Source organism: Aulonocara stuartgranti (assembly GCF_965226115.1).
Source record: "Aulonocara stuartgranti genome assembly, chromosome: 6".
NCBI classification, from domain to species: domain Eukaryota; kingdom Metazoa; phylum Chordata; class Actinopteri; order Cichliformes; family Cichlidae; genus Aulonocara; species Aulonocara stuartgranti.
Window position 1 is genome coordinate 18926769 of NC_138944.1, and position 26907 is coordinate 18953675.

At 39.0% G+C, this 26907-nt stretch overlaps 3 protein-coding genes across 8 annotated transcripts; 2 read left to right on the forward strand and 1 right to left on the reverse strand.

Moving 5' to 3' along the window:
* Positions 1 to 2074: 2074 nt before the first annotated feature.
* gtf2e2 (general transcription factor IIE, polypeptide 2, beta) lies at positions 2075 to 14503 on the forward strand. The gene is made up of 8 exons (XM_082536801.1): positions 2075 to 2279; positions 2891 to 3051; positions 10313 to 10392; positions 10864 to 10971; positions 11378 to 11560; positions 11681 to 11774; positions 12855 to 12970; positions 13147 to 14503. Exons 2-8 carry the CDS (start codon positions 2892 to 2894, stop codon positions 13264 to 13266), a joined length of 861 nt encoding a protein of 286 aa, XP_082392927.1. The 5' UTR covers positions 2075 to 2279; position 2891; the 3' UTR covers positions 13267 to 14503.
* LOC309708608 (dynactin subunit 6-like) lies at positions 13938 to 18010 on the reverse strand. 4 transcript variants are annotated; one of them, XM_082536805.1, is made up of 8 exons: positions 17990 to 18010; positions 16071 to 16159; positions 15807 to 15871; positions 15573 to 15678; positions 15377 to 15462; positions 15219 to 15266; positions 14973 to 15115; positions 13938 to 14381 (listed from the first exon to the last, which is right to left on the reverse strand). In XM_082536805.1, the coding sequence occupies exons 1-8, from the start codon at positions 17993 to 17995 to the stop codon at positions 14289 to 14291; spliced, it is 636 nt and encodes a 211-aa protein (XP_082392931.1). In that variant the 5' UTR covers positions 17996 to 18010; the 3' UTR covers positions 13938 to 14288. The 4 variants fall into 4 exon arrangements, with proteins under 4 accessions (XP_082392931.1, XP_082392932.1, XP_082392930.1 ...); XM_082536806.1 differs by lacking the exon at positions 17990 to 18010 and adding an exon at positions 17627 to 17938; XM_082536804.1 differs by lacking the exon at positions 17990 to 18010 and adding an exon at positions 16592 to 16754.
* Positions 16822 to 26518, forward strand: hgsnat (heparan-alpha-glucosaminide N-acetyltransferase). 3 transcript variants are annotated; one of them, XM_082536799.1, is made up of 18 exons: positions 16825 to 17252; positions 18070 to 18185; positions 18289 to 18425; positions 18559 to 18677; positions 18756 to 18825; positions 19696 to 19765; positions 19972 to 20072; positions 20361 to 20437; positions 20578 to 20608; positions 20990 to 21150; positions 21299 to 21414; positions 21557 to 21678; positions 21839 to 21965; positions 22156 to 22242; positions 22378 to 22455; positions 22636 to 22706; positions 23749 to 23861; positions 24095 to 26518. In XM_082536799.1, the coding sequence occupies exons 1-18, from the start codon at positions 17075 to 17077 to the stop codon at positions 24274 to 24276; spliced, it is 1956 nt and encodes a 651-aa protein (XP_082392925.1). In that variant the 5' UTR covers positions 16825 to 17074; the 3' UTR covers positions 24277 to 26518. The 3 variants fall into 3 exon arrangements, with proteins under 3 accessions (XP_082392924.1, XP_082392925.1, XP_082392926.1); XM_082536800.1 differs by lacking the exon at positions 16825 to 17252 and adding an exon at positions 17476 to 17678; XM_082536798.1 differs by having other exon boundaries at positions 16822 to 17252; positions 22156 to 22455.
* Positions 26519 to 26907: the final 389 nt, after the last annotated feature.

Genomic DNA, 26907 nt, shown 5'->3' on the forward strand with positions numbered 1-26907 from the left:
TTCGATTTGATACTATTTTTCTTACTAATTATTACTTGAGTCATTCACACTGAATAACGTATAAAGGCAGTATCTTAAGTATGAGAAGCAGGGGTTTAAAACAACCTCTAAGTGGCGATGCTGAGCCAATAATCTCTTCCCAAAAAAACAAGAAGTCCAATGATTAAAAATAAATAAATAAATTACACAAAACACACTCAAAAATAAATTAAAGTAATAATATCCTGTTTTGTTGCTTTTTATTTTTTACTCAGAACTGAAGAACAGAAGAAGTAAAATGAAAGAACACTTTAATTTGTCCATGTAAAACAAAAAATTATTTGTGACACATAAATTTAGATTTGGTGCATATTAGGCGATAGCATATTGCTTATATGAACCCAATTCATGAATAGACTAGCAGCTTTATATGAAAGTTTATTTAACTCCCATTTTTATTCAACTATCATGCAGTGGAATCTGTGAGCTAGAAACACTTTATGTTGATATATATTTTGAATGAATGTGCCTGATCCCATCTGCCGGTGGATCACTGACTTCCTGACGGACAGGAAGCAGCATGTGAGGCTGGGAAAGAATGTCTCGGACTCCCGGACCATCAGCACCGGCTCCCCTCAGGGCTGTGTTCTTTCTCCTCTGCTCTTCTCCCTGTACACCAACTGCTGCACCTCCACCCACCAGTCTGTCAAGCTAATCAAGTTTGCAGATGACACCACCGTTATTGGACTCATCTCGGACGGGGACGAGTCTGCCTACAGGAGGGAGGTTGAACGTCTGGTGTCCTGGTGCAGCCACAACAACCTGGTGCTGAATGCCCAGAAGACAGTGGAGATTATTGTGGACTTCAGGAAGCACACAGCCCCACTCCCCCCCATCATCCTGACTGACAGCCCCATCACCTCTGTGGACTCATTCCGCTTCCTGGGCACCACCATCACCCAGGACCTGAAGTGGGAGCCCACCATCACCTCCGTCATCAAGAAAGCCCAGCAGAGGATGTACTTCCTGAGGCAGCTGAAGAAATTCAACCTGCCAACACGGACGATGATGCAGTTCTACACTGCAATCATTGAGTCCATCCTCACCTCCTCCATCACCGTGTGGTACGCTGGAGCCACTATCAGGGACAAACAGAGACTGCAGCGTGTTGTGCGCTCTGCTGAGAAGGTGATTGGCTGCAGACTCCCATCTTTGCAGGACCTGTACACCTCCAGGACATTGCGGCGTGCAGCTCGGATCTCAGCTGACCCTTCTCACCCTGGACACAGTCTGTTTGACCTGCTCCCCTCAGGCAGGAGGCTCCGGTCCATCCGCACCAGAACCTCTCGCCATAAGAACAGTTTCTTCCCCTCTGCTGTTGGACACATGAACAATAACCATATGACTGTCCCCGCCACTAACACATGACCCTACGCTGTGTTCACTGTATCATTCCATGTTTGGCACTGATCACCACCTGCACTCATGTATATATCTTTCAACGTAGCACTCTTAATTCTTACTCTCATGTATATATCTCATGTATATCTCATGCACATATCTTTCCACGTAGCACTTTTAATTCTTATCCCTACTTTTATTTTTTCCATGTCTATTTAAGTGTTATTTATGACACCATGTTTGCACTGAAGCACCGCAGCAATTTCCTAATGTTGTAAACCTGCTCAACATTTGGCAATAAACCCCTTTCTGATTCTGATTCTGATTCTGATTTTTATGGCTTGTCCTGTTTAGCGTTTCAGTAGTTATGGATGTGACAATTAGTATAAATCCCGAGTAATACTATAGCAAAATAGCATAAAGGAGAGACCAAACTTTTGCACAAACAAAAATTACTGCGTGATCTTTTTTTCTTTTATATTTTGTCTTTTATAGTTTGTTAAAAAACGTGTAAATTGATGTGATTTTGTGGTGGATTAAAAAACAAAACATTTAATCTGTCGAGAGGGACCCAAACAAATAGAAGATATATTTCGAAAATTGTTGTCATCAATATTTTCTAAACGTGCAGTTTTTTATTCATCGTAAATCATCGTTTTGTCGTACGTACGTAATGACGCCATACAGGCTTCGCTGTCGATACCGGAAAAATCGAACTAGAAACGGAAGTGCAGCATGAGTAAAATTGTGTATGAAGTTTACTTGTGTTGTCTCCGAAGGAACGACAAAAAACAGTGATTCGGTGGAGGACGCATTCTGTTTTACATCTACAGCATATAGTTAGTGCTCTTGGACTAACCCTCTTCTTTCTCTGAGTGAGAACAGGAACAAAGTGTCAGGTAATGTTGAATTAATCGTGATGCTAACGCTAGGTTAACTACTAAGCTTCTGGTACAGTGTTTCACCACGTTTGTTTATTTATCCTGGTTTCCCCATAATACTCAGTAACGTTCGCTTATTAACATAATGTTAGTTGTAGTTATTATGGGATTTACATGATCACAAAGTCAACTGAAAGCCGTTTGTAATCGGAATTGAAAATAAACTAGCTATTGTTAGCTAGTTTAACTAGCTTTATATTTGTGGCTCTGGGGTAATGACTGTTTTCCCTCTAACGCCATTTAATTCTAAAAAATTTAATAACTATGGTTCGTCTCCGAACAGTATTTGGCTGTATGACTTTTCAGCTTAGTTTTTGGTTTTTTTAATATATCAGTTGTTTTGTTGGTATCGGGAAAAAAACCGTTTCTTGATGGCTTTATTACAAAAAGATCAACCAGGTGACAGCTCATAAGTCCCTGAAGCTAAAGGCCACCAAAGGTTCTTGCTACTTACACGTATACTTACATATATTAAGAATGTGATTCCTTGAATCCATCAAAATGAGCTTTGTTGCTTTGCCTTTTGTTAAATGAATCTTCTTCTTTCTTTTTTTTAATCTTTCAAACAGGATGGATCCTGCTCTACTGAGAGAAAGGGAGCTTTTTAAGAAAAGGGCACTTTCCACCCCAACTGTAGAGAAGAGACAGGCTGCCTCAGACTCTGGATCACACAAAAAGAAGAAACCCAAAGTTGACAAGGAGAGCTCCTCTAGTTCCAAACTCAGTAGTGGTAGGTGAAAAATATTTTCTTGAAAAGGGTGATGTTTGTTGCTGTAAACCACTTATTCTTGTTTGTTAGTGTTTTAATGTCTCTATTGGTTCACATCACCACTGGCTAGCATCTGTAGATATATGTTGGCAAGTAGGAGATGCATCGACTGACTGGCCAGGGACTGGATTCTGCAGATTTCCAGTGCTTAGCTCCGCCCAGTGACTGGCCATTCAGTCTCCCATATAACTGATTGTATAGCGGTGTAGGAAAATATTCACATGCACTCTCACAGCCTGACATGGTGTTAGTGTGGAAGCTTCTCACTGTGAGTGAAGAGACAAAGTTCACCAAAGTACACTGTAGGGGTACCAGCGAGAAAACATTGATAAACAAGAAATCTAATTAGACATTTAAATATGAAAAGGGAATGTGGCTAACGCTAAAGTTTCACAAAGCTCAGAGCCAGACACAAATGAGCACCCTCAGTATGGCTCAAAGTAACTATGAGGGGAAAATTATGGACACGAGTGAATAAAAAAAACAAAAAAAAACCAACAACTAAAAACATTTTCTATTGATTATTTGAAGATCACCTTATTTTCTGTTGATTCAGAAAATCCTGTAACTTAATACGATTTGGGAAAATAAATATTAATAATTTCTTTAATGGAAAACATATTTTTAAATGAAGAAAAGTAGATTTTTGTTTATCTGTGCCATTAATTATAGTTCTTTGAAAATCAAAATCTATTCGCAACATAACAGGCTTATTCTGTACAATCGGATTGCTCATATTTGGACACCAAAACAATTTTCACACATCCAGCTGGTTAATATCTAATCGAAGGCCTAAATATGCACCAATGCTAGTTGCTTTAGCTTTGAATAAAATAATCTCATCTCATCAGTATATAGCTTTTTATATTATGAAAGTCTAACAAGTGAACCAAAAGACATTTTAGAGTGGATGAAGGAACTTTCAACTGGGTCGATACTCAAAATTAATCTGCCCTAAAGACTTGACAGTAAATTGAGGATCCATGTAATTAAAGTTGTGCGTGTCAGTTTACTGTGATTCAACAAGACAACCAAGACACTGGAATAATACACTCTCCTGGTTGTTATTTCTAATAAGAAAGAACCTTACTTCACAGGTTAAATTAATCAGGTGACGATCTTTTCTCATTCTAAATCCTTAGCTTAACCCAAAAAACTAGAATTCTTACTGCTCAGTCAAATTTAGATAAAAGAAAATTGGATTACAAGTGATACTTATGACACTTTTGCATTTAAAATGTTCTTTCAGATGAATTAAAGCAACATGCATAAATATATATACAACATAAGAATTGTGAGCAGTGGCCTCTTGGCATCCGTTCGAAATTGCAATGTCACGCCATATACTCTTAAAGAAAAAGCTACTTCTGTTAACAGAAAAGTGAGTCAGCTTTTATTAGGCGTTTTGTGGTAAGGCATGAAATTACACATAGTGCTCAATATAACATTTTACCATACATCACTGTGCAGCATGCGAACTTGTCATGAGATAATGTTGCAGTGCTAAACATGTTGACAACACTGGCTTACAATTTACTGAAGAACACCAGCTTTATCCTAAGCAATGATTTCATCTGACTAGGCTTGATCAACAGATATTGTTGTAATAAGATTTGGACGGCAATTTCAGAAACAGCATGTCTTGAAGAAGCTCACTGCATCCAGTAGGTCACAAAAAAAGCACTCACACAGTAGTTGTTTTTTCTGAACAGGTTTTTTTTTTAACACCCATATAGCAGGGTAAGAAAATGCTTTTTTCCCCAACGTTTTTTTTCCCATGCAACTTAATAATCAGTTTCCAAAATAATCAAACTAAGAAAATGCCCATTTAATGCAACACATTCTGCCACAGCCTATATTAAAGTCCCCATGTCATGCCCCTTAACAAGCCCATGAATGTATTTTAGTGGTGTACCAGGATAAGATTATTTACAGGGTTTCGTCCAGGAAAACTGTTCGACCCAAAGGCAGAGTGTTCAAAACAATTAAGCATTACACTTTATTGATGTAGCACTAGCCACCCACTATATGACATGGATAAAAGAGCTGAGCTGCTTGTGTAGCATCGTACACTGGCAGGCAGAAGAGGCAGATTTGTAGACACGAGGAGTTTATTTCACGTGTATATCAGCAGAAAATAACTGAATAACAATTTGCCTCATTTATATATGATGAAGAGTAACCTTAAGAGATGCATCAGCTAACTATTGTCTTGGTGCTTAGGACTAGCTGAGTCATCAGCTTAGACTTGTAAAACACACGGACATGCATGCATTAGTTTTGTTATACTGTACACTGCTGCAGCACGTCTTTTACCCTTTGTTTTGCTCATGTCTCTTTCAATATAATGTAAAGTAGAGCCGTAGTCTTTAGCTTGTTTTTGTCAGCCAGTGTTGCTTTTGTGAGGACCTAAGCTATGCAGAGGAGTGGGTGGAAAATAGCTTAAAAATAGTATATGGTTTATGGTAACAGGCTGTTTATGACTAGTTTATCGAGATTATTTGCTTACACCTGAAAAAGAATATTATGTAAATGAGAAGTGCTTTATTGGAAATTCTGCAGTATTAGAATACAATTTCTGTGAGCAAGAGATGAGTACAGAAGCTCTAGCTGTATTAGCACTAAACATAGGGGATTTTCTGTTGTCCTGGCAACATTCCCATAAAAATAAAGGCAAAGTTTTCTCACTAATAAGTTATTTGAAATGTATGGAAGCCCATTTCCGCCACTAAAAAAAAAAAAAAGGATCCATAACTCAAAATTTCGAGTTATTTTCTCGAAATTTCGAGTTATTTTCTCGAAATTTCGAGTTATTTTCTCGAAATTTTGAGAAAAGCAACTCGAAATTTCGAGTTAGCGCTGCCAATCAGTAATCTACGTGAATGACGTCATTTCCATGTTACCCGGAAGCTGAAGCCCTCAGCTACAAATGCTACAGCTAAGCTACCGGTATTACATCCAGTCGTGAATGCACAGATTGCTGAGTGTTTTCAGCCTGGCTTCACAAATGATGAAATCCCTGTGTTATTAGCTGAATCACATGGTGTTACTATCAGCAAACATACTTTAATTTGTTGGGATCCGTTTTTGAGTGCGCGGTCCTGCGCCATATGCTTCCAGGTAACAAGAAAGCGACCTCATTCACGTATATTTTTGATTGGCAGAGCTAACTCGAAATTTTGAGAAAAATAACTCGAAATTTTGAGAAAATAACTCGAAATTTCGAGTTATGGATACTAGCTTTTTTTTTTTTAGTGGCGGAAACGGGCTTCCATAGAAATGGGCTTCGAATAAAGTTGTAGGGAATAATTCAAAGGGCATAATATGGGTACTTTAAGTAGTGTAAATTTGTGTTTTTAAGCCATGTTATAAATACTCAGGTGATCTTCTTTTCTTCTGGGAGTATTTCAGAAGTGAAATATGGCTTTCGGGGTCTGCGGTAGATGTGGGAAGATACATTTATATCGTTCAGTCACCAGCTTTCACCTCTAATTGTGAACAACTGAATTACTTTGAGTGTTTTGGGGGGTTTTTGGGAGTTCATTTTTGCAAACATCTTAGTCAGTAGTGTGGTCCTGTCCAAATGAGCAACAATATCCAAATTCCTATTATTCTTTACTTCGTCCTTGTTGCCACTATACCACCTCAGTGTGGGATTCTGGCTCCTTGCACATGCTACTCATAAGCTTGCTGCAGCTTCCCGGCCCTTCCTCCTGTAGCTGGTGGTGTGTTTTCCCTTTGGCGCAGCACCCACAGTCCAGCAGCTCATAGAGCACAGCCAACGCTGCCAAGGACAGGACGGTGAGAATAAAAAGAAGAAGGATGACAAAACAGGCCACATTCCAGCCATCATGAAATGGGTAGACTTCCTGGACCTGAAAGGAGACGAGGGACAGAGGGACTCCCTCTTCTCGCAGTGGGAGATTGTTTGGATGAACAGTAGCTGTGATGTTGGTCATGATTTCTGGTTGGAAACAATAAGACACAAGGAAAAAAAGATTGTTAATGCTTATGACAGTGTTTGGGTCTTGGTTTTACTGCAGATCAAATTTCAAAATGAAAGCAGCGGTTGTTAAATTCGTGTTTTCATGGTGTGAGGCTGATTAAAAAATGACAGTAATGGGAGAATTTGTCTTCAGGGCATAACACATTGTGATGCAGTGCTTTTAACCAGATGTGCCTGGCTCTATTCCAGGATTTTTTGAAGCATTTGCTCCTGATTATTGTGATAATTAAAAACAAAACTAAAACTAATGATCTTTGTGATACTGATATTGAAAAAGGAATTTGTTCCACTCGAGACAGCAGGCAGACATGGAAACTCATTTACACTCATAAAACTATCAAATACTCTTATAGGTAATTTGTTGTAATGAATGTAACGCTTCGTTATCAGTCACGAAGGGGATCATGTTGTAAAAAGATAAACTGCTTTGTATGTATGTAAACAAAACCTAGTCTACATCTGTCATTACAGACATATTTTTTGTGTGAAATGAGAAGATGGTGTATTATTATAGCACAGGTTATATTGCAAAACACCAGAAACCCTACTGAGGCCATCTGCTCAGAACAAAAATAGCCTTAAAAGGCTGGTAATAAAGGATGGGTGTGTAGAGAACTGTGCCATCTATGCTTGGTGTGCAGCTCTTTGGCCACAATGCCTTATACAAATGTAGTAACGGAACTGTAATAAAATAATGAACTTAAGAGATCCTTCAAGTGCACATTTGCCTCACTTCAGCTGTTCTTTCCCATTTTTAGCCAACACCTACCATTTTAAAATCCTCGGGGCACACTGTGGAGTGTCTCTGCCCACACAGCCATGCACAAAAGTGCACATACATGCTCTTAACACACACTTGTATGCAGACAATCACAGACATTTGTGCATGAAATATTGAGGCGAAGGCAGATGACCCAGTTGTAGGAGTGGGGCGTGAGTGCATCTCTTTCCACCATCTCTTCCTTTAGAGATTTAATAAGGCTAAATGTGTGCAAACACATTCCATCGTGCATAGACTTGTGTTGTTTTAATATGACTTGTTTGTGTGTTTATTTTAGTGGGTTTGTAACTTGAGTTTCAGGTGACCTGGGAACTTAAATGTGAAAAAGCTTAGTGGCTTGTCCTGGTGAGACATTTTCATTGGTTGCTTCATCTTAGTCTGAAATTCTCTTGACACCTGATGGAAGTGCATGTAAGAATAGAAAAAGTCCATGCAGTGTGTATCAGTGTGCAATTGAGAGTAGTCAAGGTAATTGTCATTTGAGATCACAGGTAGCACGTGACTGCTGGACAGGCTGTCTCCTTTATTATGCTCTACATGTGAGGAAGGACAGCTTTGAACATTGCCCTCACCAGATTCTCCCCACTTTGTCTGGAAGTTGTGTGTACAGTATGGGTTTTGTGTTGTTGTCTTTTGCGTTGAATCAACTGTTTTGATCCTGTTGTTACAAACCCAGCTCCTAATATCAGTTTCACCTCAAGTCATGGCTTTACAACAACCTCTGTTACTAATTTATACCCCCCCCCCCCGGGGTCACCCTCCTTTCTTTTGTCAGAGCAATTATACAGACAGGGACAGATTGACTCCTGCATCTGTTATCACTCACCAAAACAGCCCCACCCCAGCCAGGCTCTGAAGGTGTAGAGCTGGAGGTTCCTCTCTACACAGTGGCTGTCTCTCTCTCTCTCACACACACACACACACACACACACACACACACTCCTAATGCCCCTGGCTGGCTCCTCACAGCACTCAGTCCTTCATTGATTTGTCTTGAGTCATGCATTTAAACAAACACATACATGATATCCATAAGTACACACAGACAGGTTCTGATGCTTGGTATTCAAGTGGGTAGAAAGCAGACAGATCCATGTATATTTAATCCACTGTTCACTTATACAGTCTAAATGTTGTAATTACTACGCAAAAGGACCTGGCTTTGTAAATACATCCACTGCATTTAAAGATGCATGACTTCATCCTGCAAATATTAGAATGCTCTAAAAAAAAATCCTCATATTCATATCTTCATAGTGAAAACCCAGTGCAGCCTGTAGCCTGTAGCTTAAATTTATATTGTGGATTATTATGATCTGTTGATGTCACGCACATTATTCAGAGGATGGTGTTCAGAAAAACATGCAGACTCACCTGTGTGTCTGGCTCAGTTTTTAGAAGATGTAAGCCGACAAATGTCTCTCCTCTTTTTGGTGCTCCACCTATCTTCTTCGTTTACACTCTTTCCCTCCTCCACATTCACTCTTCAACCTGCTTTCCTCCTCAGTGCTCTCGTGCACTTTCAGTCGCTCTCCTCCACCGCCACTCCTTGCAGCTCTTCATGTCTCAGCTGAACAGCACAGGATTGTCTACATCATTGGCTCCTTTCTATTAGCCCTGCCTCTGCACCATTCGTTAGCTGGTCTGTCACAGTTTCACCGTCCTGCCTACTGTGCAGCTCAAAGCAACAGAAGCTCCCGCCTACACAATGAATCATTCATGAATCAGTGTCTGTTTTCAGCTTTGATTGGTGAATGCCGAGTCCAGACCTCAGTCAGTCTCTGAGGGGAGCAGCATTATTGGACTCCAGCAGAGAATAAGACCAGCTGGCCGGACTTCAAGTCAAACTAAATCAGATTGGCTTGATATATGACTTGTGTAGTATTTTAATGTTGCAAACATTTAAATCTGCCACATTTTTGCACTGCGTGACGTGTTTCTGTGTTACCCAAAATACATACCCTGCAGCTGTAAATACTCACTAGCTTCCTGGAGTGTTACTTTGTATCTGGAAGTAGTCCCCAGCATTAACTCTCGTATGAGTCAGGTTTGCTTAAAACCTGAATTAGCCTCAATGTCATTGTGTTCCTTTGACCTGTTTCAGATGATAGCGTCTTCAATAGGAACAAATGAAGGCTGACAGGCAAAATAGAGAGTGGCAAACAAATGCATTGTTTGCTTCTGTCTTTTCACTGAATATTGACAATAAGAAAATGTCAAATAATGAATGCAGTTAGGATTTTAATGACCTCATTAAACACTCGCTGCTCATTTGACAGGAGCTGACATGACAGTAGTCAATTATCTGAAATACATTTTCAGCAAAGTGTTCTTGCACAAATATGTCAGTCCATGTAGTTCTCAAATCTCACTGTACATTCAGTCTTGCGATAATAAATTGGTTAAACTTAAATGTTGTTGTTTTTTTTCCACAGAATCTAATGGCAGCTTCAACATTAAGACGAGCTCTGGGTACAAGTTTGGTTGCCTGGCCAAGATAGTAAATTACATGAAGGTAATGAGGATTTTGAGGGGGACATTAAAACCTTTTTTTTCAGCAGGACCAACACAAATAATAAGATTTTATCTTTTCACCAAACTGTTTAATAATAAAGCTTGACATTTGTCTGTTGTAAAACATGAGTGAGTCATTTGTGCCCGCTGGGTTAACATTTGGTCCCCAGTCTTTCTTTTGGTATGTTAACAGCTTGTTTATCATGCTGTGGCTCTGCAAACAGGCAGCCAGGCCTTGTCACACTAGCTGTTTGACTCATTCCTCGGTGAAGAACTCACACTCAGATTGACAGATTTTCCTGTTAAATGTGTGCATTTGTGCCACCTGTTGAATGCACAGTTCTGAATCCTATAAAATTACTGTAGATATTTGCCTAAAATCTTCTCCATGGTGCAGAAAATAAGAGAGCTGTGAATATTGTTTTGTGTGTGTGTTTACCTAATGTCTGCTTTTCTGTCCTTAATCTCTCAGACGAGGCATCAGAATGGGGACACGCACTTCCTGACCTTAGATGAGATTCTTGATGAGACCAAACTTCTTGACATAAGCATGAAGCAGAAACAGTGGCTCATGAATGAGGTGCTTTTGTGCTATTTTTAATGCCATACCTCTATCTTTTATTGTCAGTAGTACTAAGGTCAATTGCGTTTTCTCTGAGCAATTTCTTTTATGAGTCTCACCTTAAATCTACACAATACTTGTTTTTTCCCCTCAAGCTAATTTGTAAGTTATTCTCATCCAAACATATTCGGTATGTTGCAAAAGAAAAAAGCCATTGAAAGTAAGTGATGAGAAATTAAGCTGATAATACATCGTATGACATTAAGCCATCTTTTTACATTGGAAGGCTACACTTACCGAAGAAGAAAAAGCTACTGTACTATTTGTTTAGTCTTTTCAAGGTGTCAGTTTTTATTATATTTTGTTTTTTATTGGAGGGGGGTTATATATAATCTTGTGCTTTACTTTCACCTACCAATCTCAGGCCTTGGTCAGCAATCCAAAAATTGAAGTCCGGGATGGAACCTATGGCTTCAAGCCTAAATACAACCTGAAGGACAAGAAAGCCTTACTGAGGCTGCTGGATAAGCACGACCAACTGGGCCTGGGAGGAGTCTTACTAGAAGATGTAGAGGAAGGGCTGCCCAATTCAGCCAAGGCCATCAAGGTATTAAACATTATTCAGTTTTTAGGGAAACACCACTAAGATGCCACTCGGTGATGTGCGAACACTGTGGCAACTAAACAATTAAAGCATGGTAAAGACTTCTTGTGTGATCGTTCACAGGCTTTGGGGGATCAGATCATCTTTGTTACAAGACCAGACAAGAAAAAGATCTTGTTCTACAATGACAAGCATTGCCAGTTTGCGGTAGATGAAGGTGAGTATTGGTATATCGGTATTGGTCTATCCGTAAATTGTACGGTGACATGTCTTCCTCTTTCTCTGTGTATCCGTCTTTGACCTAAACTGACTATTATGCATGCTATGCATACCCAGTTGGCCCTCACTCTGCATTCATTTCATGTAAGAATTTTCCAAGTGTGAAATTATCACCATAGAGATTTAAAAAAAAAAAATGGATGTAGCTTATAAGTAATAAGCTAGTGAATTGTCTGAAAACCTGCATTCTAACTGAATGCCACCAGATGGCGATAGCTGTGGTTGCAAAAAGACTATCAGTTCTATAGAAGTTGAACTGAAATCAGCTAAAACTCTGTGAACATTTTCTTGTTGTTTATGGATTCAGTTATACTATGACTAAATTTTAATCATATTAAATCAAAAAAGTATATTTTGTAAATCCTGGTCAAACTGTATTTCAAAACGGAGTAAGTAAGTAAAATTTATTTATATAGCACATTTCACAGATAAAAATCACAAAGTGCTTTACAATAAGATCAGACAAACGGAGGATTATCCTTGGTACACAACTCATTGGCTAACCACTTGAGTGACCAACAACCAAGGTCCAGAAATTCTCAAGGCTACATGCTTCAAACCGGTGGGCAATCTCACAATAGCTACGTTTATGCTATCAATTTTGACTTGGGTAAGTTGTTAGAATTAACATCAAGGAAGTCTTCGTCATACATTTTCGCGAGTTAGAACTGGAACATTCATAATGATCTGAATTTCTGTCCTCCGATGTTACTTGTGATCCATGTTGGGGGTACAGCATGCTTTATATTGCCTTTGTCTGCAACTTAAGCTATAATGTTTTTGCCAAATTTCAGTGCTATTTGGAGAGGTGGAGCATGTGCAAAGTGAAAACCAATTTGGCTTTGACGAAGATTCAGGCAACTTTACTTCAACTGTGAAATGAAATGTTTGTTGTATTAGATCTATATCAGAAGTGTTTTGTAAAACTCATATTATGCATTTCATTCAGGTCTGTGACTTGTTTGGTTAGTTAAGATTATGTGTCCGGCTCTTCAAGTGTAGCTGCTTTCAATGTCAGAATTTCAGAAGCTGTGGAGGAGTGTTCCAGTTGACTCTATAGATGAGGACAAGATTGAAGAGTACCTGAAGAAACAAGGCATTTCCTCCATGCAAGAAACGGGACCAAAGAAAGTGGTCAGTGTTTTTTTTGTTTTTTTAATTCACACACACATATGTATGTGTGTGTGTGTGTGTGTGTGTGAGTGAGAGAGATTTGTTAGAAAGAAATAAGAAAGTCTTTAATATGCAGTTCTTATGGTTACACCTGTTCAAGGAAATGAATGAGAGCTGATTATCTTTGCTCTTCACAGTTACCAATTCAAAAGAGAAAGAAGCCAGCCGGACCGAGGAAGAGAAACTTCAAGACGCACAACGACCATTTGGCTGGATTACTGGAGGATTACTCAGATGGCGTGCCTATAAAGAAGTGAAATATATTCATTCAGTCCCATATGTAACACAGAAATGCATGGAGATGGTTATTCTAGACTCACTATAACATAAAAACTGCTGATGAATGTTATTTCAAAACATTAGCTGTTTTTCTCCCCCCTTTCTTTGCATTCCTCTCAACAATCTCTGGTTTTATGTTACATGGAGTCAGTAGTTGCTGTGTTGTGGAAACCTTTTGAGTATAAGTCAGTGAAGGACATGAATACTTGGATCATTAGGATAGCTGGCGCCCTCACCAATTAAAGGGGAAACCACAACTTTACTGTTAAAGTAAATAAGGTTGAATTGTGTAGCTTTCTTTCATATTGTTTGTATATATTTAGTATAGTGTGTGGAAGGTTTTTATTTGAATGGTTAGCAACGGTTATGCTTTTGTAATAACTGCAAAAAACAGCCGTGTGTTGTGCAGTGTATCGCATCACACTGAAAACTCATCCAGCAGGAAATGTCTTCAGCTTTGTGGAACTTAAAATATTTAAATGCGTTTTACTTTGCAACACCGTGATATAGTGGTTTAAGAAATATTAGCATTTTTGAACCAACTCAAATAAATTATACTGCTACACAAAACTGCTTTGATTAGATCAATAAGTTGCCATTTTAAGTGTCAACATTATGCGTTTAAAAAAAGTCAACATTTGAATCCATCTAAATATTTAAAATGTTTCATTTATTGTTAGTGTAAATTCTTTATCAGAATGGCAGAAATTACCTTCTACAACTTAATGATAAAAATACTGGTAACTGCCATCATAAGAAATGAGCAAATCTAGTACAGCTTGTGTACCTTATAAGTTAATCGTAAAAAACAAAAGGTACATCGGCATAGCAGGAGAAAGATGAGAAGCTTAATCTTCTGTTGCAGATCAGAGTAGAAAATATCAGTAATTGAAGAGCAAAAACAGGGTAGGTACATAACTATATACATTCATGCTTTCTTCCAGCAGGATCTAGTTAAACATTGATATTCTCTGCATTTCAAAAGGTATAAAGTGTAATTTTAGCTAGCAGCATGGCCTGCTTTAACAGTTTTCTTCAAATGGTGGTAGTTTGGCAAGATCTTCATCAGAAAATCGAGCTGAAGAGTCTGTGGCTGAAATGAGATAACAGACATAATGATGAGCATAATGCACAAAAGTTTTCTCTGCACACAAACTTTTAAACAAGTGGGCATGTATGAAAATCTTACATAAAAACATTAAATATGAAATATCACTTCAGTGTTTTCTTGGTGAATGTGACGGAAATGAGAGAAACTGAATATTTTACACATTTTCAGACAGTCTGTTGATGCTGAGTTTTTGCCCATGGTGTTACTGTGTTTCTCAGCTCTAATGCTGAATGCTTAAAAACAATTATTTGCATCATAAATGTGACCCAAATCCATATGAAACTCAAGTGTGGCTAATGTAGCATTTGTCTTGCACTTGTACGAAATGCTCAGAGTTGTAAAATATTAAAAACTTTCTATATAGATCCCAGATACAAGTTAGAGGGAGAATTAGTTTTAAAAATCTGAATCTAATAAAACATCAGATTTTTTGTTTCATCAGGAAAACATACATGTGATTAGCCCACTTGGAAGCTCAAAATATAATGCTTTGATATTCAATTTGCAATGCTAATGCTACATCTAGGTTATTTGACTACACCAACATTGTTTTCCAGTCACAGATCTCCATACCTGGGGTCTCTCAGTCTGCACCCTCCTCATACATCCAGAGCCGTAGATGACCGTGTTCTCGGGTATGACCTCACAAGTGTTGACCTGACAGAAGGCTCCAATTATACAGCCACTGGTGAGGATTACATTCCTGCCAACATCCGCTAGTCAACAAAAAAGGATATTTGGTAACGTGAGTGACTTAATCGAAATTATACAGACTTGAACACTCACTGAAAGCCAAAGAAACGGAAGGCAATATCCCACCTTTAGATTCAATCACATTGTTGTCTCCAATTTTTAAAGCTTGCGATACTGTTTGTTGTCAGTTGAGGCAAAACATGATTTCTTTTACAAAGATTTATTGTGTTACAATTTAAAAATCATATATGGAGCAGTACTGGCTAGATTAGATAAAAGGATACCACAGCCAACTTCAAAGACGTTGTTGATACCGATGGTCATTGTTTTTGGTTCCACCTCAGAATCAGGTGTAATATTTTCTGGGTAACTGTGGGGAAGATCACACAAGCTCGCATGTAAGAACAGTGACAGATCACCAGAGATGGTCAACGATGGTTAACCTAGTGGAAAACATGGTACACCGAGGCCTTAGATAACCTGTTAATGATCAGAGCTTGCTCTTCAATCAAGTTGCCTTCTCCGATGACAATGGGTCCTGCCTCAGCAATGATGCGAGCTTTTGGGTGGACCACGGTCCTGGCGCCTGGAGAAACAGAGGTGCAGCAAGTAATCAAGAACAGTGATGACAGCCATTCAACTCCTGCCTTGGGACTGATCTGCTGTGAGAGAAAAGCAAGTTTTCTGAACTCCGATTACTGGGCATAGTCTTACCTATGGTAACGTCTCCTCGGATTTCGCTTTCAACACAAACCACGGCTCCAGTTGCTATCTTGACACTGCAACAGAAACGAGAAATGTTTTTGTACATGCTAGCTAACGCTGCTAGCTAGCTACTTCATTGAGCTGTCTTAACTGGCCACATCAGCATCTTCAATTCGCTGTAACTAATTCTTCTTTACTTCTATTATTTATTCTAATGGATTTTATGCTTAGCTACGCCGCTAAAAGTCATGTTCGCAATAATGTACACATTACCTCTTCTGAGCATTTTGTTTGTCTGCCATTGTGAACGATGAAGTCCGATGGGAGGCACCGTTGAGCCACTCGATCATCGATTTAGAGTCCTTGACGTTTCAGCGGACGTACAAGCGTAAAGGGAGAAAAAAGAACAACAACACCCAAACTTATTTATGTGTAATTTTTTTATATAGCTTATTTTTTCTCTCTGTTAAAAGTGTTTCCTGGCTTATGGAGTTTTCAGATTGTGGAAATGTGTACAGATCTCCATATATTTAGACAGACAATATCTAATTTTCATATTTAAACATAAAATGTAGGAACAATTTCAATGTTTCTTGTTACAGCTTTACTTTTCTTTTTTCACACAATTAAATGATTTGATCATATTTTATTCACATTTATTACAAAAAAACCCCCACTGAAAACAAATGTTTAAACTGAGACATTGTGATAAGATTAGAAATTATATACTCATTTCTTATCTTGTCCATCTTGGTTATTCCCAACAAAAATCTCAGCATCTTTAGCTCTTTCACCTCCATCTCAGCCTCCTGTGTTTTTGTCAGTGCCACCGTCTCCAAACATGCACCATGCTACCTGCTCACATAGATCACAATATCATCTCCAAACACCATTGTCCACAGACTCCAGCTTGGCCTGATCTATCAGCCCATCACCACTGCAAACAAAAAGGGGTTCAGAGCCGATCCTTCATGTAGTCCCACCCCCACCTGGAAGCCACCTGTCATTCCTACGGCATACCTCACCACTATCTCGCTGTCCTCATACATGTCCTGCACCACCCTCACATATTTCTCTCTGGCACTCCTGAGTTCCTCATCCAGTACCACAGTTTTATTGGGAATACTGTGCGACTTTAGTGCCGATCGCAAACATGAATATGTGCAATAACCATTCCATTACCATTATTGGGGTAGTAGAACAGGTATAGTACTTTGGCCCTTCTCGCTCCCACTAGAGTGCCAAAACAAGTACACGGATCGAAAGTAACCTTTGCCATGGCAAAAAGGAAGCTTAAGAAAAACAATACATGTCACTCGTATTCAGTAGCATCGGTTAAACCAAAGAGCCAGAAAGAAATGGCACAAACGGAGAAAAGTGCCACTTTTGCCCTTGCTGCTGTTGCTTTGGTCGTGGCTGTTTGCGTGGCACCACTAGCAGCTGAAATATCTTCGTGTAAGTATCCTGAACTGAAAGAAAGTAAAAGCAGGAGACTACTGCTACCAGGTTAGCAAGCTAGCGAGCAAGCTAATGTTTAGCAGTGTTTTACACCAACTCCCGTATTTGTTGAAATTATATTACAGCAGCAGTGGTTATGGGTTTTTTGACGATAGCTGAAGGTTTACTCCAACAAACAAGCGGTTTAAATGTTTAATTATTAACCTGCTATCGAGCGGCTAACTGTAAAACGGTATCAACTGAGAACAGCTGATAATGGAAAAGTGAGCTTCAGCGGTTTGAACTTCCCTCTCGGTGGTAAATTAGGGATTAATGCAGCATGTGACCACTGGCTCTATCACATGCTTTCTCCCTCCAGACGCTAGCTTTACCTTTCTGGCTGTAGCTTGCTGTCAAACTGGGCTTCTTCGCTACCGCACACTGGTATGGAGTAGGTTTGTGGTCCTTAGCATCGGCTGTGGTCGATAGATTTGAGACAAATTACAGAAAGATGGCTTCTTGTGTCGCGTATTAAAACGAAAAGCATCACGACCACCCGTTATTAGTTCTCTGACTTGTTTGATAACATTTGTGCAGTCGGGAAAGATGAGATTATTTTGCACGTTTACGCATTTTGATCGAATAATAACCAGCGTAATGGCATGCACACTGTTATGGTTTTCTGTTCTAATTATATGAACAGCGGCTTGGGTGGGGTCACCAATAGAAAACCGTAGACTGTAGCATCGTTGTACCTTCATATGCAAAAAAATGATGTGTTGCTGGGTTTCAACTGATCTGCACAATGCCTGCTGCGCTTTCTTACTCACTCTAGCTGATATACATCATCATAAGCACCTGTCCCTGAAGATGGATGAGGCACAGCTGACGGTCAACAATGAGTTGTCATATGAGGTGCAGGTGTCTTGGATGTCACAGCGCTGCTACCAGGTGGGCTCACACGTGCCAGATATTTCCCCTCATTTGATTCTGTTTCTGTGTGGTTTAAGTTCAATAATGTTCTAAACTTGGCTTCTGCTCTCTCGCCTGTTAGTGTTTGTACCAGCAGCTAGGGGTGGTACCTGCAGGGCTTGAGCCTGGTCAGCCCAGTTCAGTAAACTTTGTTGTAAGCACACAGCATGAAATAACACTGCAGATCAACAGCACACCTATCGAGCTGGAGCTGTGCAAGTACGTTTACGAATACGGTCGTGTTTCCAACTTACAAAAAGAACGACACTCTGGTTATATAAAATTAAGGATCAGAGTTTGGCTTATTTGTTGATGACATAAATCTTTTTCCTTTGTTTTTTTAAATTCACAGAATTCCTTTCCACTTTGGCGAGCATGGTAACTACTCCCTGTGGGTGAAAACCCTGAACGCATCTTTTGGAGTCAACTGCTCTGTAGTTACTGATAAGGACCCTGTGAATAGCTACATACGTGAGTGTCTCACACAGAGAAAAAGATTTTATTTTAACTAATAATTAATATACACTTAATTAATATCTCTCCACACAGCGATCTTGGTTGCTTTTCTCATCTATGCTCTCCTGGCCTTGGTGTTTGCCATTGGAAAAAAGGTTTGGGGGTAAGCCTAATTTCTGTTTTGATGTTCATTCAGTAAATTTCAATATAAAGAAGTGGATATTTTTTGAATGATTTGAAAATGTTAAGAGTAAGCACTGCAGATGCATCAGAAAGAGATGCTCTGTGCCTTTGTGGAAGTATCCTCTGGAAAGAGGAGGAAGTCAGTAGAAGCGAGACAGAAAATGTGTGTTTTCCATTGTTGAGCCATTACGAGCAGAGATAGTGAAGGTAGATGAGTTTAAATATCTGGAATCAACCATCTAGCAATTAGAAACTGCATAAGAGAGGTGAAGAAGAGAGTACGGACAGGGTGGAGTGGGCGGAGACAAGTGTCAGGAATGATTGCTAACTGAAACATAGCAACAAGAGTGAAAGGGAAGATTTACAAGATGACAGTGAGACCTGCTATGATGTATGGTTTGGAGAGAGTGACACTGACAAAAAGACAGAGTTGAAGATGATCAGATTTTCAGTGGAAGCGACCGTGATGGACACGATGATTAGAAATGATTAAATCAGAGGGAAAGCTCAGGCTGAGTGTTTTAAAAACAAAGTTAGAGAGGCAGGGCTGAGAGTGTTTGTGCAGAGGAGGAATTGTGGATATTTGTGATGCTGAATGATGCTTCCAGGCAGGAAGAGAAGGTTCATGGATATAGTGAAAGAGGAGATGCAGAGGAGGATGCTAGGAAAAGGGTGAGATGGAGGCAGATGATCCACTCTGGCGAACTCTAAAGGGAGCAGCTGAAAGAGGAAGAAGAAGAACGTTTTTCCAGTCTTGTCTCTCTCTGAAGCACACAGTCTCGAGAGTCAACTGAGCTTGTTTGTACTCCAAAAAAACCCTCAATCAAGATCTTGATTGTTTCTTGTCCAGGCTTGATGCAGTAAGAGGTCTGGTCCTCCGACTTGGGAGTTCCATGGAAACAGAGAGACTCATCAATTCTGTGAGTGTTCTGCAATCGTTTGGCCTTGTTTAATTATGAGTGCTTTAGTGACAATGAAATAAGAACCCAGATAGTTTTAATATAGCAGATTTACAGTTACTGATCTGCTTCTATCCTGTGTGTTTTTGTCTTAATAATAAATCAGGTGATAAATCTATACTTCCAGTAGAATTATGTTAATATCCAGCTTTGACTTCATCATCCAGGAACTGGGCCCCACTCGGGTAGTGCCGCCAGTCACTGATAACATCCTCCCTCCCCCGCTAACGAGCAGCAAGAGGCTTCGATCTTTGGATACATTCAGAGGGTAGCTTCCTGACCCCACCCTCACTCTTGTGCCTCCAGCTTAGTGTCCTCATTGTCTTATTTATCATTATACTGTATCATATGCTTGTTTGTTTTTTATTACAGTGTGGTAGGTGACACTGAATTTGTCCCTTATTAATCAACCACCACCGGCAGTATTAAATCTAGATCCAGTGCTTTTGATGTTTTCATATTTTTGCCTATTTTTATTCATCAATTAATATAAATAAACATGTACTCCTTGCTTGATGCTTTTCGGTAAATGTGGCATTTTCTGTGTTTCTGTCAGTATCTCCTTGGTCATTATGGTGTTTGTGAACTATGGAGGGGGGCGATACTGGTTCTTCAGACATGAAAGCTGGAATGGTAAGCCCAGTGTGGTTTCTTTGTTTAGTTTTTTTAGCCATGTTGCAGTTTCCTCATTATTTACAGATCTTTGCAGCTCTCCTTGGTATTTGCAATGTTGTTGATTTTAAACCAGGCCTTCCCCATTTCTCATCTTGCAGGCCTTACTGTTGCTGACCTAGTCTTCCCTTGGTAAGCTTAATTTAAAGATTCTTATAAAAAGTTGTCTTATATGCAGTTGGATTGTCTTTATTTGTACTCACACGTTAATATAAATGTGCAGTATTTGTATTAATGTGTATTTTTATTTTGTAATGGTGACAGAATTCTCTTCAGAAGGATTACAGGGACCATTAACAAATTCTGGTCCAGTTACATAGTTGAATGTGCACAAGAAATAAAGGGTGTTTTCTTTAAAGTGGTCACTGGACTAAAAGGGGCTTAAAAATTGTATAAAAAAGGAAAATCCAACAGAATGAATAAAAAAAAATAGAAATAATAAAGTTCCATTTGTTCCCTCAGCAGATCTTTTAAGTGTAGAACCAACACTCATTTTGTCCCTTCTTCCACCAGGTTTGTGTTCATAATGGGCACATCCATCGCACTCTCCATCAATGCCTTGCTGCGTGCAGGCGCGACCCGTTGCTCATTGCTCAGAAAAGCTGTGTGGCGGAGCTTGCAGCTCTTCATCATTGGTGTCCTAGTCATCAACCCAAACTACTGCCAGGGAGCGTGTAAGTATGAACTCCGTCTTTACAGCAGTATTCCAAGCTCTTTAGGTGGATGATTAAACCATATACTATAATACTGTTTCAAACTTGAACTTATGTGGTTATTTATTTTCATTTGCATTTTTATTGCGTGTTTATATCTTCTCCACAGTGGCTTGGGAAAACTTGCGGATCCCGGGTGTGTTGCAGCGCCTCGCCTGGTCATATCTGGTCGTAGCTTGCTTGGATTTACTGGTGGCCAGAGGACAACTTGACGTCCTCACAGTGGTCAGCCTTTTTTTAATTATTATTATTATTTTTTTCATCTGCATTGTTTAACAGTCTGTGTTGTTTTATGCTAAATAGGTTTATGTTAAATTTGTGTTTGAGGAAAGGAGATGTGTTTAATGGAGTGGGTTTTATTTTCCAGGATGCGTGGTGGTCCCCAGCTATTGATTTCTTGCTGTATTGGCCCGCCTGGCTGTGTGTGATTCTTCTAGAAGTACTCTGGCTCTTCCTCACATTTCAACTTCCTGTGCCAGACTGCCCAGCGTAAGTCAAAGACAGTGAAGTGTAGTGCTTCATTATTTTGCGTACGTTTTTGCAATAATTGAACTTTTAGCATTAAGCGTTAATAAACTGGAATTTCTAACCTTCCTCTTGGTGCAGTGCTACATTAACAACACTGACTGCACTAATTTCTTTGGTACAGAGGTTATCTGGGTCCAGGTGGGATTGGGGACATGGGGCTGTATGTGAACTGCACCGGTGGAGCTGCTGGTTTCATTGACCGCTTGCTTCTAGGAGAAAGGCACATGTACCAGAATCCATCATCAAGGGTTTGTAACCACCAAAACATCCCAAATATAGCTTCATGATAGTCTTTTGTAACTTGAAATGTTAAGGTTATTTTAATGTGTCAGATTTCTCTCCGATGGGCACGTACACACTTGTTAACCCCAATAATGCAAACACTGATAGACTGCATCTGATGTTGATAAAAATCAATCAGTTTACATTTTATTTCAGGTGATTTATGCAACTCGTATACCGTATGATCCAGAAGGTGTTCTTGGCAGCATCAACTCTATCCTCATGGCCTTTCTGGGATTACAGGTTTGTAATTTATATTTGTCTGGTGTTGGCCTCCTTGTGTTTCTTGTTTATTCAAATAAAGATATAAAACCGTTTGAAAGGTTAAAGGAAGTAAATGGTTGGCTTTCATTCTTTTTGTATTTTAATTGTCCTCAGGCAGGGAAAATAATCTTGCACTACAGAGAACGCCCCAAAAGTATTATGTCGAGGTTCCTCATATGGGGTCTTTTACTGGTAAGCACATTGTTTTGATTGATTAATTGAATCTTTATTTTGAACATGTTGAAAAAGTACAACAACATAGAATTAAAAAGAGACAAACAAACAAAGCAAACAGCAAACAGAGAGAGAGAGATCTATATAAAGTCATTTTTGCATCTATGATTGAATAATAAAATGTCTTCTGTCATTCAGGGTGTCGTATCAGCATTTCTAACCAAATGTTCCACAGACCAGGGTTTCATTCCTGTCAACAAAAACCTGTGGTAAGGGCCATGTTTTATTTATATCTACAGTTAGAACTACATTTACTCAAGCAATGGGCACTTTGGGAAATTCTAATTGAATATTTTGGAAACTGCTGCAAAATAAGCAGCACTAGTAATATTTTTAAGTTTGGCAAACGTTAGATTTTATAGTCTTTTCCCACTTAAAATGCGTAAAATATTTTATACAGATATAATAGAATACCTAATGTCACATAATTTGTGTTATGACTAGGTTTTCCACATTTGCTCTCCACTCCAGCATCTTACGTTCTCACAACTTTGTGGCCACAGGATTGTGAAATCAGACAAAAGAGAAGTTGTAGAATATCTCATAAAAAATGGAAACCAATCAAATATACAGCAATACCCTTGGCAAATATTTAAAGTGGTCTATCACGCCAATATAGAGTTTATTTACATAGCCCAAAATCACCTGTACCAGTAAAACTCATGCATAAATAGTTATAAACATCGAGATTACACACTCTCTGACATGCATAGTTACATTAGAGAGTTAAACATTAAAGGTATTAAAGGTATCCAGGAGTGCATAAACTGAATGGAAAAACGGCATGTTTTTAGATGTGATTTTAAGTTTTAAAAAATTGGCAGACCTTCAGCTGGTGCAGTGCTGATAAATATCTTTTTTTCGCCCTTTTTTTAAGTCCTGTCCTTTCTGGCCGATTTTGCAATCAGAATTATGATCTGAATCCACTGTTGCGCGCCAAGAACATTTTGTTTTTCCCAGATCAGCTCTATAAATCATCTACATGATCCTCTTGTTCAGGGTTTATCTGTTTATCTGGGACTAGTGTTATTTCATTTATTACATTATATGTGGTATACAGTATGACAATGACTAAGGCTGGACAGGCAGGTGGGAAACAAATGGGGGGAGACATAATAAAAGGATGGAGTACAAATAGTCTTTGTCATAAAATGAGGCAGACAGAGATGGACATTGACATTGACACAAGCACCCTGATGCTGCACAGCATATAAATGTTTTTTAAAAAATGTCTTAATGTTTCACTTCTAGGTCTCTGTCTTACGTGACAACACTGGCCTGCTTTGCCTTTGTGCTCCTAATGCTGATCTACTACATAGTGGATGTAAATAAGTGGTGGTCAGGGGCACCTTTCTACTATCCTGGTGAGCATTAGAATCACACAAAAGCTTAATAGACAGTTTTTGCCTAAGACAGCTTTTGATTGCACAGTTACAGTTGTACTTTTGGGGTTTGATGTGAATGTGGAAGTCTGCTCTGTCACAGTGTGAATTAGTATGCAATTGGAAATATAATCTGCCAAATATTTATTTTCCTTGTGAATTTCTGTGTAGTCATTGCGTCCTCTACTTCACTTTCTCTTGTGTGTTTCATTAAGGTATGAACTCCATACTTGTGTACGTGGGCCACAAAGTGTTTGAGGACTACTTTCCCTTCCGTTGGCAGATGTCCAACAGCCAATCCCATGCTGAGCATCTCATTCAGAACCTTGTGGCCACTTCCTGTTGGGTCATCATCTCCTATTTGCTTTACAAAAAGAAGATTTTCTGGAAAATTTAAACACAGGACAGCAAAAGCACAGGACATTGTTTACATCATAGATGCTGGAGACACAACAAGAATGCATTTGGTTGGACACAGAATGCAGATTAATTATGTCAAGGTTATATCATAATTATATGAATCTCTGTCTCTGATCATGTATGGGGTTTCTTTCATAGCTATTCTGTTAGGTTATTTACCCTTTCTTTCTTTTTACATTTTTTCCCATAAACTAGGGCTGTTCGATATAACGATATATATCGGATGACGATATAAAAACGCCTATAGTTTCATTTTACGCTATCGTTTGTTTCGTGGTGTCGCAAAATAAACTGTTTATGGCAATATTTTTTCATCGTTTTGATGGTCACTGTAGTGGCTATATTCATTTCTTAAAGTTCTCTCTTTCTCTTATATTTAATATAACCACACTACAGACGGACAAGCGCCTGTTTTTATGTGTTGTTGTTAGCAGCAATGACAGTAAAACCATCGCATGTCCGCTTGTTTATTTTCCACATAAACCTTTCACAATAAAGCTCAAGATCCTGTTGAGACTTTTCAAAATAAACTGAATCACGTGAAAGACTATGCAGAGTGTTTACGGATGAGAAGCAAAAAAAGAGCCGTCCAGTGCTAAAAACTAAACCTTAGACTCAAACGTTAGAACAGGTTTTTCCCCGCAGCACGCCGAATAATAAATACTCACAAAGAAAACGGCGGCCGTTGCAACTTATGTCTAAAAATGTATTGTTTCATGCATCGGTTAAAACACTCGACTCCAGGTACACGACGCCCAGCCGGAAACACTTCACGCAAGTCGAGATTCACAGAATTTACAGAACATGTTAAATTTTTGTGATTTTTTTTTTTCTTTTTTTTGTGATTTATATCGTTATCAGGACGATAGATGTCTTATATCGGGATATGAGCTTTTGGTCATATCGCACAGCCCTACCATAAACAGTTTGTTCAGTTATGCACCAGCAAAGTTATCCTTAGTGATTCAGGAAAAAAAGAGTTGAAGAATAGTTTGGATTGTAAATACACCATCTTTAATGTGTAGTAGTTTACACATGCACCTACAAAGCAAAAGATCCCTGGTTGAATCCCGGCAGGAAACACAAGTATAATGGGGTTGCATAAGGAAGGGCATCCAGTGTAAAAATGTGCCAAATCAATTATGCGGAGCTACCGCTATGGTAACCTCTTGTGAATAAGGAAGCAGCCCAAAGTAGCTTTAAATAAACTATTTTTGGTATACCAGTACATCTTAAATGGCAGAGTATTTAAGCAGGGTGTTGCAGTATTTCTTTAACAGGCCCTATTGACTTCTCTGTTGTCATGTGAAGTGCTGTGGTCTTACCCTAAAGGCTGACGTTAGGTTTTTGGATATCATAAGTAGATGCTTCATATATCCCATACCCCCACCCAGCACGTAGTGTCTGTGCTGCTCAGAGCGTAGCACTATAGCTATAGCTCATGTTCATCGCTGGATTCTGTTTTGCGAATATAATGAATAACTGCTGGCTTCACTGTGCTCCTATTTTATGTACATCTCACAATCGATGTGGGTAACTGAGCAACCAACCAACCAAACATAAGAAAGACACGAGAAAAACCTCCAAACTGTTCTGATTTCCATTTCTCTATTACATTTAAGATGACCTGTCAAATTAAATAAGTTGCAAATGTTCTGGGGAGTTAAAAGAGGGCATGTTAGCAATGTTATGTATTTGGTTTCATGTGGAAGCAGCACGGGTTTTTTTTTGGGGGGGGGGGGTTTTATGGTCTTCAAAAAACAGAAGTCACAGTGCTGCTATTTTTTGTGTGTTAGTGTTACATGTGCATTTTTTTTTATCATCTTTAGTTTAATACTCCCCAAATTTTTTGCTGCTGTTTTGCCAAATGTGCTTTTTTTCCTTACACAGTAATCTGAAAAAGCACCATAAATATATTTGATGGAGTCTTATCATAAGACTGTTCCCATTACTCCCACCGTAATGGGTAAATGCGCTCGCTGTTACCATCTGCAGTTGATAAAACATTTACCACCTGTTTTTGCAGAATCATCTGTTCAGTCTATAGAATATCCAGATGCTGTGGATAATATTTTTCTTTTTGGGGGGGGGGGGCTGCTCATGTAGTACTGTCACCATTTCTATTTCATGACATTTACTTCGATAAACTTTTATCTAATTTTTTTATATACACTATTCGAAAATACATTTATATAATAAAATCTATATTTTAAAAAATAGTTCGAGATTGATTTCCTATAATATGGTAATTTCTGTTCTATATGTGAAAGAATTCTAAACAAAAAAATGTCATATGGGGGATTTGTGTAGCAACACAGTGACATGTCACAAAAGAAAAAACAACAGTGGGTATCCACCACATGGCACTAGAGCAGCTTTAATGCTACAGGTCCTAAAACTCTACTTGAGAGCCATTCTTCCAAAAAATATTCCCTCATTTGGTGTTACAGTGGTGATGAGGAGGAGATGAAATTTCTCTCAGATGGTCATTTTTACCCCTCAGCTGTAAAAGGCTGATGTCATTGGGCAAGCAGGCAGGTGATGTGGACACCCAAGTTTCTGAATGCAACAACTCAATAACCAGGTGAACGTAGGACTTTTAAACAGA